The 14,576-nt window shown below is 42.8% G+C and overlaps 1 protein-coding gene across 2 annotated transcripts in view; it reads left to right on the top strand.

The window, feature by feature from the left end:
- ambra1a (autophagy/beclin-1 regulator 1a) overlaps positions 1–14,576 on the top strand; it is a 103,275-nt gene that overhangs the window by 68,382 nt on the left and 20,317 nt on the right. For both annotated transcript variants that reach the window (XM_071402091.1, XM_071402090.1), the window contains exon 15: positions 4,466–4,605. In XM_071402091.1, coding sequence (XP_071258192.1) covers positions 4,466–4,605 — 140 coding nt within the window. The remainder of the gene's footprint in view (positions 1–4,465; positions 4,606–14,576) is intronic.

The following is a 14,576-nucleotide window of genomic DNA, read 5'->3' as shown; positions in this document are numbered from 1 at the left end:
AAACTTATTTGGCTAGACCCCAAGTAGAATCATGGTTATGCACATTTAATTTAAGTCTTAAATCTACCCCGTGATTTCTCATGGCCCTTTGGCAGACCACAGTACAGTGTGTTCCCTTTCCTCTTTCAGAGGAACTTGTCTGCTGGTGGTCTTGATGATCTATGATCAACAGCACTGTGAAACATTTCATTCTCCCTTTTTTAATTTGTGTTTTTTATAGTCATGATTACCGTTTTAGAGAATGTACCACACCGTGTACACAGTCTCACAATGTGCCACACTTAAATAGTAATGAAGAGTCTTTGAAAGTGTTCTGTGTTTGGTGGCTCAGTATGTGACTCTGTTTTGGCTGTACATGTATCAGAATGTAGCAGGGGATGTGGTAGGTGGTGTGTGAAGGATGAGGGGTAAAGTGTTTATGATGCAGGGCTTGAAGCCAGGGTTCCATCTGTGACATCCCAGTGACCCAGAACACAGCCCAGTGTCCCATGGTCACCCCAGATCCAGCCCTCAGAGGGCCTGATGAAAGCAGGAAGCAGGACCCACTGCCTGGGCAGCCTCTAATGACTTGGCTGAGTAAACAACATCAGGGTGCCACTTTGATGTTGTCTTTCTGTCTTTCCCCCTGCCTCTTGCTGTTAGTGAGACTGTTCTCCGTCCCTCCCCATTTTTGAAGATGCCATGCAGCCATGGTAACTAGGCTAAATGATCATTGAGATGACGTTTTAACTTTTTGGGGCGGGGGGGGGGGGGCCTGATTTCATCAAGGCCTATTGGATGATAACTTGTTTTAGGACAATCATTTATAACTGACTTTTTCCCATCATAACATAGGTACAGCAGATCCCATTATTGAATGGGACACTTTTAAATGTGCCTTTAGAGGCCATGCAATTCAGTACTCATCTCTAAAACAAAAGCAATTTAGGTCAAAAGAGTCCATATTAACAAAGGTAATGGAAGGACTAACAGCACAGATAGCAAAAAAAACTGTACCATAGAAGGTCACTAAGTTAGAGGATAAACAAAAATAAATGGATGAACTTATTCAAGAAAATATATTATTTAAAAAAAAGCGAACTGGATGGATAATGGCGAAAAATGCAGCAAATGATTATTATTTTTAAATCTTCAACATAGAAATGCTACCAAAATTACTGATTCACCAAACAATATTTTGAAAGAGGAAGTAAAGTACTTTAAGCATATGTTTTCATTTAAGTCTCTTCCATCTCCATTAACTAATTGTATGGATTTTTCTTTCAATTAATAATGTAAAATCAACATCTGTACAGAAAGACTCATGTGAAGGCCAAATTACAGAGGAAGAACGTATTGATGCTATTAAAGCCTCTAAGTCCGGGGAAAAAGGATGGGCTGAATGGCATACCAGTGGAAGTATACCAAACTTTTTTGATATACTCAGAGGACTGTTATTAGCATGCTTTAACCACTACGATATGAATGGTAGATTATCAGACACACAAGGTCAGATTTCATTATTACTGAAATAGGATCCAAGTGGTAAATATTAAAGATCCAGTCCATTTGAAATATTGGAGGCCCCTTACACTTCAGTGTTCTAGCAAAATGCTTAACGCGTAGAATTAAAAAGGTATTGTCGGAAATTATTCATCCTAATCAGTACTGGAAACAATATAACACTATGAAAAATCTGGGAAACCAGGCCTGGTATTCATAGTTTACTTTGAAAAAGGTCTTTGATAATGTACAACTAGAGTTTATATATAAATGCTTGGAATATTTCCATTTCGGAGAATCTCTACTAAAATGAGTTCAAGTTATGTATAGTAACCCTATGTGTAAAAAGTCAATAATGGCTACTTCTCAGAAAGTTTTAAACTGCCACGAGGAGTGAAATAAGGTTGTCCACTATCGGCATATCTATTTATTATTGCAATCAAAATGTTAGCTGTTAAAATCGGATCCAACAATAATATTGAGAGGTTAGAAATTCAGGGCTTAAAAACATGTGTCATTGTACGCTGATTAATGTATTCTTTTAAATCCACAATTTGGATCCCTCCACAGCCTCATAGAGAATCTAGATACCTTTTCTAACCTCTCTTGATTAAAACCAAATTATGATGTGTACTTTATTACGTAATGGATCACAAAAAAATACAACTTTTACATTACCGTGTAGTTTACCAATACAATTGTCTGACGGGGATGTGGACATACTCCCGTAAGAAAGAAATTCTCACTCCAGTGAATTTTAATAGAAATTTTAATAGAAAGTAGATAAGATCTTGCTACCATGGAAAGGAAAATACCTGTCTATTTGTGGAACAATCACCCTGAATGATCTCTTTAGTCATATCACAGTTTACCTATTTGCTTATGGTCTTGCCTACAACTAGCGACCCGTTTTTTTATTTCTATGAGCAAAAAAAAATTGTGATAGATATACCAGTTTCATTTAAGGACCAAACAATTGACACCTGTGCCATATAGATTGCAAAATAGTTGGGAAGAGATTTTCGATGTACTAATTCCATGGCACATGGTTTATGAACTGATACACAAAACAACGCTGAATTCAAAACGTTTAATTTTTCAATTTAAATTATTGTACGAAATTCTTGCAACCAATAGAATGTTATGTACAGTGCCTTTGGAAAGTATTCAGACCCCTTCCCTTTTTCCGCATTTGGTTACGTGACAGCCTTATTCTAAAATGTATAAGAAATGTTTCCCTAATCAATCTACACAAAATACCGCATAATGACAAAGCAAAAACAGGTTTTTATAAATTTTTGGAAATGTATAAAAAATGTCAAACTGAAATATCACATTTTACATTAGTATTCAGACCCTTTAGTCAGTACTTTGAAGCACCTTTTGCAGCGTTTACAGCATAGAGTCTTCTTGGGTAGGACGCTACAAGCTTGGCACACCTATATTTGTTTGACACCTATATTTGATCAGTCAAGAAGTTGAAGCTTGGTCGCAAATGGGTCTTCCAAATGGACAATGACCCCAAGCATACTTCCAAAGTTGTGGCAAAATGGCTTAAGGACAACAAAGTCAAGGTATTGGAGTGGCCATCACAAAGCCCTGACCTCAATCCTATAGAAAATTTGTGGGCAGAACAGAAAAAGTGTGTGCGAGACCTGACTCAGTTACACCAGCTATGTCAGGAGGAATGGGCCAAAATTCACCCAACTTATTGTTGGAAGCTTGTGGAAGCTACCCGAAACATTTGACCCAAGTTAAACAATTTAAAGGCAATGCTACCAAATACTAATTGAGTGTATGTAAACTTCTGACCAACTGGGAATGTGATGAAAGAAATAAAAGCTGTAATAAATCATTATCTCTGCATTTACTCTGACATTTCACATTCTTAAATAAAGTGGTGATCCTAACTGACCTAAGACAGAGAATTTTGTCATGGATTAAATGTCAGTAATTGTGAAAAATGTATTTGTCTAAGGTGTATGTAAACTTCTGACTTCAACTATATATATTTTTAAAATGGGATTGGAAATGACGCAGAAAATTACATTAGAAGCTACAATTTATCTGCAATATTTAAGCTTATCTACCACCTAAAAATAATAAAATAACTTGCTGTTTTTTGTTCCTATCAAATTGGAAATTGTGACTCTTACATACAGCAAACGGGGAATGTGTTAGATGTGTTCTCAATTTGTAAGTTGAACATTTTGCATTCTCTGCGAGCACATCTGACACACCGCCCAAGTTATGGCAGCATAGACTGTCCAATAAGGCTCTCTGAGCTGACAGCTCTTATGCAGATCTCCAATTATGCTGTCTTGCTCCTACGTTTGGAGATGAATCAAACAACTTTTTACCCTTCTCCTTTTGTTATTTCTCCGTATTTTGTCTCGGAGTGGTGTAAAATGTATGCAGATGTAGACAGACGGGTATATGTGGTCATTCATCTTCGTTTCACAAGGTAAGAGGCAGACAACGCAGAGGCAGGAAGTAGTACCCGTGTCAGTCACCTGATATGGTTGTCATAGCAGCAGTTTTGGCTAGTCATATTGAGAAGTGGTGTGACAAGCCAAGGTGACTGCTCTTAAATGGGCACTCCAGCAACGTCTCTTCTGAACTTGATTCATTGAGGGAACAGCCAACCGTTAAGACAGGGAGCTGCTCGACTCAACAACTCTAATCAGCATTTCAGCAGACAGACTAAAGTTCTAACATTGTTCTGCTATTCCCGCACTAGTAACGGATTATGTCTCAGGTTCTGAATTCTCGGGTTAATTGATAACCAATATATTAACATGAAATTAATAAGTTATAACATGCTAATCTAAAGTGAAAGATAAAGCTCATTAGAAGACGGTGCTAATGCAATAAAATTAATTTTAGTATTTTTGTTGTTAGGTTGTATCATATTGGGACAATAGTGGTACTCTTTGCTCTGTCTGTAATTGATTTATTTCCGTATGTTCCCATTCGACCCTAGAGAATGTTTGATGTGGTGTACCCCATGGCTTCTGATCAGCGGAGACACGTCAGCATCAACTCGGCCCGCTGGCTCCCAGAACCTGGCCTGGGGCTTGCATACGGTACCAACAAGGGAGACCTAGTCATCTGCAGACCTGTGTAAGTCTGCACTACGCACTCTATATACCTGTTTCTCTCTTTCTTGCCTTCCCTCTCGCACAGTGCAATCTGCCCCTGGCTTAGAGACCTAAGTTTGTCCTCACTACCTCTTCTCTCACTACCACAGTATGTTTACATCAGGAGTGGCCTGTGGCTAGATTTCTCCCTAAGCACCTTTCTCTATATGTCAAGTATTTGTTTTACATTTGTACGGAAACAGTGAAAAACTAATAGCCAATTAGTGTATTTTCTATCCCCGCTTTAGATATCTGTTTCTGTTGAGGGACAAGAATCCCCTCATTTGTGTGGTTACCTAATGGCCCTTAAGAGAGTCCCAGTGCTCATGGCTTTAAAGCCTTTGGCATTCGGGAAGGCAGGCAGCAGCTCCCACCCACCCACGGCAGGCAGGCAGGGCAGGGAGTTGGATCGATGGAGCGCCCACTGACTTATTCAGCCAGCTTTCGTCAGCTAAGTCAAGTCAGAGGAGCGTGTTCGAACTCAAGTTCAAAAAGTTTTTCAGTTTTGTTTTTCTTTGTTATGTCTGGATATTCTGAAATAAATTGTCTCGTGTTACAGAGGAAGGATGATTTGTTCTCCCTAGCCCCCGGGCCTGCATTGTTACTTCAAAGAACAAAAACTATAGCCAAGTTATCCAACACCAGTAAAATGTGCATTATGACCAAACAGGATTTTCTACACATAGAAATTACAAACCTTACTAACAGCGATAGTTAAGTCTAGACAAAGAATGTTATGTGATTTTGAAGAGGAAAATTTGGGAATTTTTAAACGTATTTTTCAACAGCCAAATTGTCTCAAATTTATGTCAGTCATTTTAATGATCCAACCATAATCGTACCTTTACCCAGAGAGTCACTGTACATGCAAGAGACACTTAAAACCGCATCTGTATCGGGAAGCCCTAATTGTGGTCTAAAAAATACATGAATAGCGTTCCTACATACAGCACCACAGGTGCATAATAACCAAACAAACATCACAAGAGGAGGAACACACACAGTGCTCTCCATGGACATACTGTACAGTATACCACTGCAGCATAGACTCCACATTCCCTATTGGGGAAAGCCTATTATATCCCTGTGTGTTTACTAATGGTAGAAACAGTTGTGCTGCAATCAGTGGCTCATCTACTACGCTGTTGAGCAGGGATCATTAAAGAGGGAAATGAAGACCAGAACCCCCGGATGTGTTTGTGTTCTCTAGTCTCTTTAATTGCCTGCGTTGTGTAAATTACATGATCAAACATGTCTAAAGGTCTATACGAAGGACCTTGTGTATATGGCCGGACCTCGTATAGCAGCACTACCAACAGCAACGATGCACACGTCTTCTTTCTGCAGAAAGCTGCATTTTAAGCTGCATTTGAATATCTGGCATCTCTCATATGTGTTGGCAGCGTGAGAAAAATGTTTTCTGATTTGCCCACAGGCAGGCTTCTGAGGTGAAGAGGCAGTTTCCTCGCTCTGTACGTATTGACGAGAACCCTGAAATCTTCAATCAATTTTGTTTTTTCTTTTCCTACAATATTACATTTTCTGCTTGGATGAAAAACTATTTAAGGCTGCTTGTTTAACTCGTAGTGAACTTTTTATCCACATTTCGGTTTTACAGGTGATTTCCCTCCTAGCCAAAACAGCCGATCGATGGTGGCTAACTGCGTTCAGTTTGACATTTGAATCAGAGCAAACGATGATCATCAGCCATTTTGGGTGAACAACTGTTTAGGGGATTAGTAATTCAGTCTACCCTTTCTTTGATGATAACCATTTAATATTTGTTTCAACTACAGTCTACAGGTTTGTACTGATAGCCACCTTTTCTACCTTGACCAAATACCATTTGAGTGGAAAAGTGGTCGCTTGCCCCACAAGTGGAGTACGGTCTAGCGGAGTTCTGTTGGTCATTGTGTGGTCAAAGTGACCTCTTTAGCAACAGAAGGCACTGGGACCAGTTGGGTAGCCTAATCAACCCATGAAAGCCTAATCGAACAGCGGTGTTCTAACAGCAGCCTGTCAAACTCGGCTGTTACCCAGACGTCTCACCGTCTCTGGCTGTCTGATTTCTCAGTATAGTGGTCATCCCACACCAAAATTGCTCACATTCCATTGTCTTCCATTGTCCTGGTTTCGGGGGATTTGGGTACGACTTGTTGTGGATGTTTTCTACCGTGGGATAGATTTTTCAGCCCCGTAATTCAATTCTGCAAGCCTGGCTGTTGCAGCCTTTCTGTTTTATTATATAGAATAACAGCATGAAAAATAATGCAATGTAACTCTTTTTTTTTAATATCAAGCATGCTGTGCTATAAGCAGCTTTGCTTCGGAGCAGGGACGTGTTGTTGCTGATGAAACTGAAATGAGATCAGGACAGAGAGAGATAGTGGCCTTGTTTGGGAAATAGTCTCATAAAATAATAACTTTCTCCCTCTTGGTCCTAATACTGTCGATATTATTTCTTTATCCATCTCCTGAAAGTTTGACCCAACTCCCACCATGTATTCTGTTCTTGGCAGCTTTTCTTGGATTGTATACTTGAACTTCCTTTCAGATTCACAGCTAGTGTGCTGGGGGTCTAAAATGTAAGCTTTTCGGGCCAAATACTCTAATGGTACAGGTAGGAATTATAAATCAAATCAAAATAAATCAAATCTATTTGTCACATGCGCCGAATACAACAGGTGTAGTAGATCTTAGTGAAATGCTTACTTACAAGCCCTTTAACAACAATGTAGCTTTTAGAAAAACACCAACACAAAAACAAGTAAGGGATAAGAAAAACCAAATAATTAAGGAGCAGCAGTGTAGTAACCTGGTATTTGCTGCTAATGAAATAACTGATGCCGCTATACAGAAATCCATACTCATAAGCGTTGTCGGTGCACAGACGTACAGCTTAATGAGAAACCTGTTGAGCCCAGATAAACCAGGGAGAAAAGTCATTCATAGATTAAAAAATCACTTCAACCCCAAACCCAGTGAGATAGTACAAAGATTCAAGTTTGATTCACGCATGAGAAAACCTATCGAATCAGTGGGGAAATATGTGTCTGAGTTGAGAACTAGCATTGGACTGTAACTATGGGAATACATTATCGCAAATGCTACGCGATCGGCTGGTGTGTGGGATTAACGATGACAGGATACTTGTTATCAGAGCCTAATCTCACGTTTGAGAATGCACTCAAACTGGCCCAGGCCATGGAGTCTGCGAATAGAAATGCACTGGATTTGCAGGCAGGGGGCGCAACTGCGTGCCATACAATAAAAGAGAGCCGCTCTGAGCGCGCTGAATTTCAAAGAACGGAAAGCCGTGGGGCAGCAGCCAATAGACTGTTATCGTTGCAAAGGCAAACACGCAGCGTTTGACTGTAAATTCAAACATGAAAAGTGTTATGCATGTGGGATAATAGGCCACATTGCGAGGGCGTGCCGCAATAAAAAAAAAAGCCACGGGCTGCAGAAAAGAGAACGGACAGAAAACCGAATACCTCCAGACGCTCTAGCTACCGCTCTAATCAAGGGATAGAAAGTGAAAGTGAGTGCGCAGACGCAGAGCAAGCGTTCTCAATGTACAGTGCACAGGGGGCGAATATGAAGAAGGTGAAGCCTTTCATTGTGGAAATGGGAATAAATGGATTTAATGTACCGTTTGAACTAGACACAGGATGTAGTGTCACACTGAGGAACAGGTCTCAATTCTACATGAAGTGGAAAAATGTTGAAGTGCCTAAACTGAGAGACACCCCCATTAAACTCAAAACGTACACAGGGGAGAAGATCACTGTGATTGGAGTTGCTGATGTTCAAGGGGAATATCAAGGACAAAAGAAAAGTCTGCCTCTCTTAGTAGTGGAAGGTACTGGCCCCAGTTTACTAGGAAGAGGGTGGTTGGAGGAAATAAAATGTAACTGGGATAAAATCAAACATGTCACCACAGACACATTGACACTACAGCAGGTGCTTTCAATGCTTGAGTGTGTTTTCAAAGAAGAGCTAGGGACATTAAAAGGGGTCCAAGCTACATTTCATGTTGCTGCTGATGCTACTCCCAGATTCTATAGGCCAAGATCAGTTCCAAATGCCATGAAGCCTAAAGTGGATGAGGAAATTGACAGACTCTTAGCAGAGGATATAATTATACCTGTCAAGTTTTCTGAGTGGGCAGCACCGGTTGTTCCTATACTAAAACCAGATGGTTCAATCATATTATGCGGTGACTATAAGCTGACTGTAAGTAGAGTTCCCTCTCTGGAGCAGTACCCCATACCCAAAGTGGAGGATTTGCTTTCAATGTTAACCTGAGGGCAACAGTTCACAAAACTGGACATGAGTCACGCATATCAGCAAGTGCTAATGGATAAAGCTTCACAGAAGTACCTGACCATAAACACCCACAGAGGGATGTTTACCTATAAACGCTTACTTTTCGGGGTGTCTTCTGCACCAGCTATCTTCCAAAGAACTATGGAGGGAATTCTGCAGGGGATACCCAAGGTAGCGGTTTACTTCGACGACATTCTTGTCACGGGAGTCACGAAGGAGGAACATCTCAGAAACTTAGAGGAGGATGGAGGACGCCGGTCTCCGGCTGAAGAGGAGCAAGTGTACACTGTTAGCTGATGAAGTGCAGTACCTGGGTCACAAGGTCGATGCCAAGGGGTTACTCACTGTCAAAGCTAAAGTGAGGGCTGTTGTGGAAGCTCCGACAAACGTTACAGAGCTCAAAGCCTATCTAGGCTTACTGAATTATTATAATCGCTTCCTCCCGAACCTCACTACCCTCTTTGCTCCTCTATATCAACTGTTAAGGAAGGACGTGGCCTGGAAATGGTCAGAAAGACAGGAAGAAGCTTTTGCAAAGTCAAAGGTGTTACTGCAATCAGCTGAAGTGCTAGTGTACTACTAAGCAGACAGAGATCTCATCTTATCATGTGATGCCTCGTCGTATGGTGTGGGGGCGGTGCTATCACACCGGATGGAGAATGGTGCAGAGAAACCTATCGGGTTCCTGTCAAGAACGTTGTCGCCAGCGGAGAAAAAGTACTCTCAGCTGGACAAGGAAGGACTGGTTGTCATATTCGGAATACAGAGATTCCACAAGTACTTATACGGGAGAACATTCACTATTGTGACCGACCATAAAGCCTCTGATCTCTCTGTTCCATGAACAAAAGCCAGTACCACAAATGGTCTCTCCAAGAGTTCAACGTTGGGCTGTGTGGCTCAGGGCCTACGAGTACAGAATCATTTACAAACCAGGTAGATACCATGGGAATGCTGATGCTCTGTGTAGGCTGCCCTTTCCAGAAATTATCATTCAGGAAGAAGAAAATGACCAGGTTTTGATGATCGATGTGTTGGATGATGCACCGGTGAACACGGCACAAATCAGACAATGGACTTCAAAGAATGTGCCGTTATCACAAGTGCATGAATGTATCCTGAAAGGATGGCCTACAGTGACAGAGCCTCAGATCATGCCTTACTACACTCGCCGCTTGGCATTGAGTGTTCGAGATGGATGTGTTCTGTGGGGTTCAAGAGTAGTTATCCCACCACAAGGGCGGGGAATGCTACTGAAGTTGTTGCATCAGTCGCATCCAGGTATGTCGAGAATGAAAGGCCTAGCGAAGTCATAAGTCTGGTGTCCAAAGATGGACCACGATGTGGAAAATGAGGTTAGCCGGTGTGCAGAATGTCAGAGTAACAGGAAGTCACCCCCCCCACCGCGCCATTACATCCATGGGAATGGACAGAAAAACCATGGACACGACTACATGTGGACTACGCTGGACCTTCCCTAGGAAAAATGTTCCTTCCATTGAGGATTGCTCAGGACCAGTATCCTATACTGTGATCATCGGAAGTGGACAAAGACTAAGGAGACACGTGGATCAGATCCGAGCTCGAATTCCAGTTCCATCCGGGGATCTGGATCAATTCTTAAACGAACAGGATAGAACATTGGAACGTTCCCCAGAGTTGCAGTTTGACAAACCACCTGAGACCAACAATGCTCAACTTCCTGAGACCACCAGTCCGTGACGACCTCCACCTGTGAAGTCTCCACAAAATTACTTTGTTTCACCATCAAGGGGTGAAGATCTGGTGGCACCAGCTACACCACCTCTGAGACGCTCTATTAGAGAGAGACTTCCGCCAGGCTTTTTCAGATCATATGTTTGAAAAAATGTAAATAAGAAAATAGCATAGCTCATGAGTCATCAATCTAAGAAGCCTCTAAGGATACTACAAGCAGTAAATAACAGTAGCGGGGCTATATACAGGGGGTGCCGGTTCAGAGTCAATGGGTCAATGTGTGGGGGGCACCGGTGTTGAGGTAATTATGTACATGCAGGTAGGGTTATTAAAGTGGCTATGCATAGATAATAACAAAGTAGCAGCAGCGTCTGGGTAGCCATTTCATTAGCTGTTCAGGAGTCTTATGGCTTGGGGGTAGAAGCTGTTTAGAAGCCTCTTGGACCTAGACTTGACGCTCCGGTACTGCTTGCCGTGCAGTAGCAGAGAGAACAGTCTATGACTAGGGTGGCTGGAGTCTTTGACAATTTTTAGGACCTTCCTCTGACACCGCCTGGTATAGATGTCCTGGATGGCAGGAAGCTTGGCCCCGGTGATGTACTGGACCGTACACACTACCCTCTGTAGTGCCTTGCGGTCAGAGTCCGAGCAGTTGCCATACCAGGCAGTGATGCAACCAGTCAGGATGCTCTTGATGGTGCAGCCGTAGAACCTTTTGAGGATCTGAGGACCCATGCCATATCTTTTCAGTCTCCTGAGGGGGAATAGGTTTTGTCGTGCCCTCTTCACGAGTGTCTTGATGTGTTTGGATCATGTTAGTTTGTTGGTGATGTGGACACCAAGGAACATGAAGCTCTCAACCCGCTCCACTACAGCCCCATCGATGAGAATGGGGGCGTGCTCGATCCTCCTTTTCCTGTAGTCCACAATCATCTCCTTTGTCTTGATCACATTGAGGGAGAGGTTGTTGTCCTTGCACCACACGGTCAGGTCTCTGACCTCCTCCCTATAGGCTGTCTCATCGTTGTTGGTGATCAGGCCGGCCTACCACTGTTGTCAACGGCAAACTTAATGAATGTGTTTGAGTTGTGCCTGGCCGTGCAGTCATGAGTGAACAGGGAGTACAGGACGGGACTGAGCACGCAGCCCTGAGGGGCCCCCGTGTTGAGGATCAGAGTGGCGGATGTGTTGTTACCTACCCTTACCACCCGGGGGCGTCCCGTCAGGAAGTCTAGGATCCAGTTGCAGAGGGAGGTCTTGAGTCCCAGGGTCCTTAGCTTGGTGATGAGCTTTGAGGGCACTATGGTGTTGAACGCTGCGCTGTAGTCAATGAATAGCATTCTCACATAAGTGTTCCTTTTGTCCAGGTGGGAAAGGGCAGTGTGGAGTGCAATAGAGATTGCATCATCTGTAGATCTGTTGGTGCGGTATGCAAATTGGAATGGCTCTAAGGTTTCCAGGGATGATGGTGGTGATGTGAGCCATGACCAGCCTTTCAAAGCATTTCATAGCTACAGACGTGAGTGCTTCGGGTCGGTAGTCATTTAGGCAGGTTACCTTAGTGTTCTTGGGCACAGGGGCTATGGTGGTCTGCTTGAAACATGTTGGTATTACAGACTCAGACAGGGTGAGGTTGAAAATGTCAGTGAAGACACTTGCCAGTTGGTCAGTGCATGCTCGGAGTACACGTCCTGGTAATCCGTCTGCCCCAGCGGCCTTGTGAATGTTGACCTGTTTGTTTAAAGGTCTTACTCACATCGGCTGCGGAGAGCGTGAACACACAATCATCCGGACCAGCTGATGCTCTCATGCATGTTTCAATGTTACATGCCTCGAAGCAAGCAATTCCTTGCTAGTTAGTACAGGGTCTATGTCAGGTTAACTGGAACCAGGGTTTCACATGTACAGTTACCTGAGGAAATCTATCCTGAAATTGATTATCCCACTCCTGCTTCTCACTTTACACAGTGGCTTTCTTACATTTGAAGCAGAAAATGTAGGGACTTGTAAACCAGATGCACACTCATGATATCCAGCACCTTCTCTCTCCTATAGTACTGTATGTGTATCATCATCATCATCATCACACACACATTGATATCCCATAAAAGCCTCTAACTGTAATGAGGTGGAGTGGTTCTGTGCCCGCCGGAGTTTGGAACAGCTGGAGGAGAACAGGCCAGTCACCCAGAGACTGCTGGGTAAAGGAGCCCTTTTGGAAGAGCTCTCATTATCCCTTTTATGGAGGCATTTTAAGACCTTTGGCAAAACAGTTGATGCTTCAGCTCTGGCGCATTCTAGTCCCAAACATCTCTGTCCAAACTGTCTCTATTCCAGTTCTTAGTGTTATTCTAAGTGCTTTAAGGAGTTTCTAGCAAATCTGCACTCACTACAGCTGGATGTGGTACTGTACTTGCTAATGAACCTCATCTGCTACATATTATCCAAGACTGTGATGAATAAGCAAGCAGTGCCCATATCCAATTTCTGGCTCAGACACAGGTTTGAGTCAAAATAAGAGATGCATAACTTATGCATGTGTCTGTTTAATCATCCTGGTGATATTTGCAGAGCTCAATTTTAACACCCGCCCCTGGATTTACACGTACACACAAACACACTTTAGGTTGGAGAGGCTGGAGCAGAGGGCAGCCGCAGTGCCCGGTGAGCAGTTTAGGGGGTATAAGTTCCTTGCTCAAGGGAACATCAGCAGTAGGTGGCACCTGAAGTATTGATGCCAGCAACCCTTACTCCCTGCCATCAGCCACGCTGAAGAAGCATCAGTGTCGGATTCATGCAAATGAGAGACGACATGGATTGTCTTCCTCCTTTGGGGATTTGAGCAGGTCTCTTCTTCTGCCTGGTGTGCTTACTGTAAAGAGCCAAGGTAAAGCAGACAATCTGACAGGATTTGAAAGCAGTAGCATGTCAGGGGCCGCCGTTCCAGCGATTTAAGTGTCATGCATTCAATTTGTCTCTCAGATTATATTATTTTTGCCTGAGGGAGTGAGTGAAAAAAAATATCCCCTCTTTCTCCTTCTCTCTCATCCATTTTTCTTTTCAGCACACGAGTCCATTAACTGCACTGGCTTACACACCAGAATATGGTCTTTGGAAATATACACATACTGTTTATCTACCCACCGGCGTGAGAACAGTCCTTATAAGATATCCACTTTTGTGCTATTGAAATGAATATCTTCCCAGTTTAATGCCTGCCAGCAGTTTTCCTAAATCCATGGTAACTACCCCAAAAAGAGTGCCATGGCTCAGTTTCTTATCAAGCATCTCATTTCCCTGTATCGCACTTATTTTGATAAACGGTTGTAGCGGAAGGGTCGTTAAGTGTACATGATTTATCAGTGTCTCTCACAGGCTGCTGATTCGCTGACTCTGCTGCCTGTCCACTGATGCCGGGGATTAATGGAACATAGAAACTTATTTTGCTCGTTTCCTTCTAAGATGTAGCTGATGGACACATTTGAATGGTGCGGTCTTCACAGAAACCAACTGCTTGACTATCTCTAGCTATTCAATGTAACCTTGGTTTACGGAGCGGCTTGCATTCTCCCAACACTCAGGCCACATTACTATTTGGGTGTGACTTAAAGACATGCTCTGCAACTTTGGCCGACGACTAAGTGTTTTTTTAAACCTCCCGTTTAGGGCTGAATGTGTCAATGTGTAGTTCATACGAGCAGAACTACTGTTTTACCTAAATTAGCCACACAATCCCAATTTTTATTTTGAAAGCGACTGTTTTTCTGGAAACTGCTGTGCCCTTTTCCCTACATTTTCCCCTACGTGGGCCAGCCCCTTAGCAATTCGAGTTCTAGCCAATGCGCTTCAGCCCCTCGCTATTTGAGTGTCAGCTAGCAAGATTCCCTCACAGCAAAGCAAGAGAGTGCA

This window comes from Salvelinus alpinus, chromosome 5 (assembly GCF_045679555.1).
Source record: "Salvelinus alpinus chromosome 5, SLU_Salpinus.1, whole genome shotgun sequence".
In the NCBI taxonomy this organism is placed as follows: Eukaryota; Metazoa; Chordata; class Actinopteri; order Salmoniformes; family Salmonidae; genus Salvelinus; species Salvelinus alpinus.
This window is presented reverse-complemented; position numbering and strand designations above follow the sequence as displayed.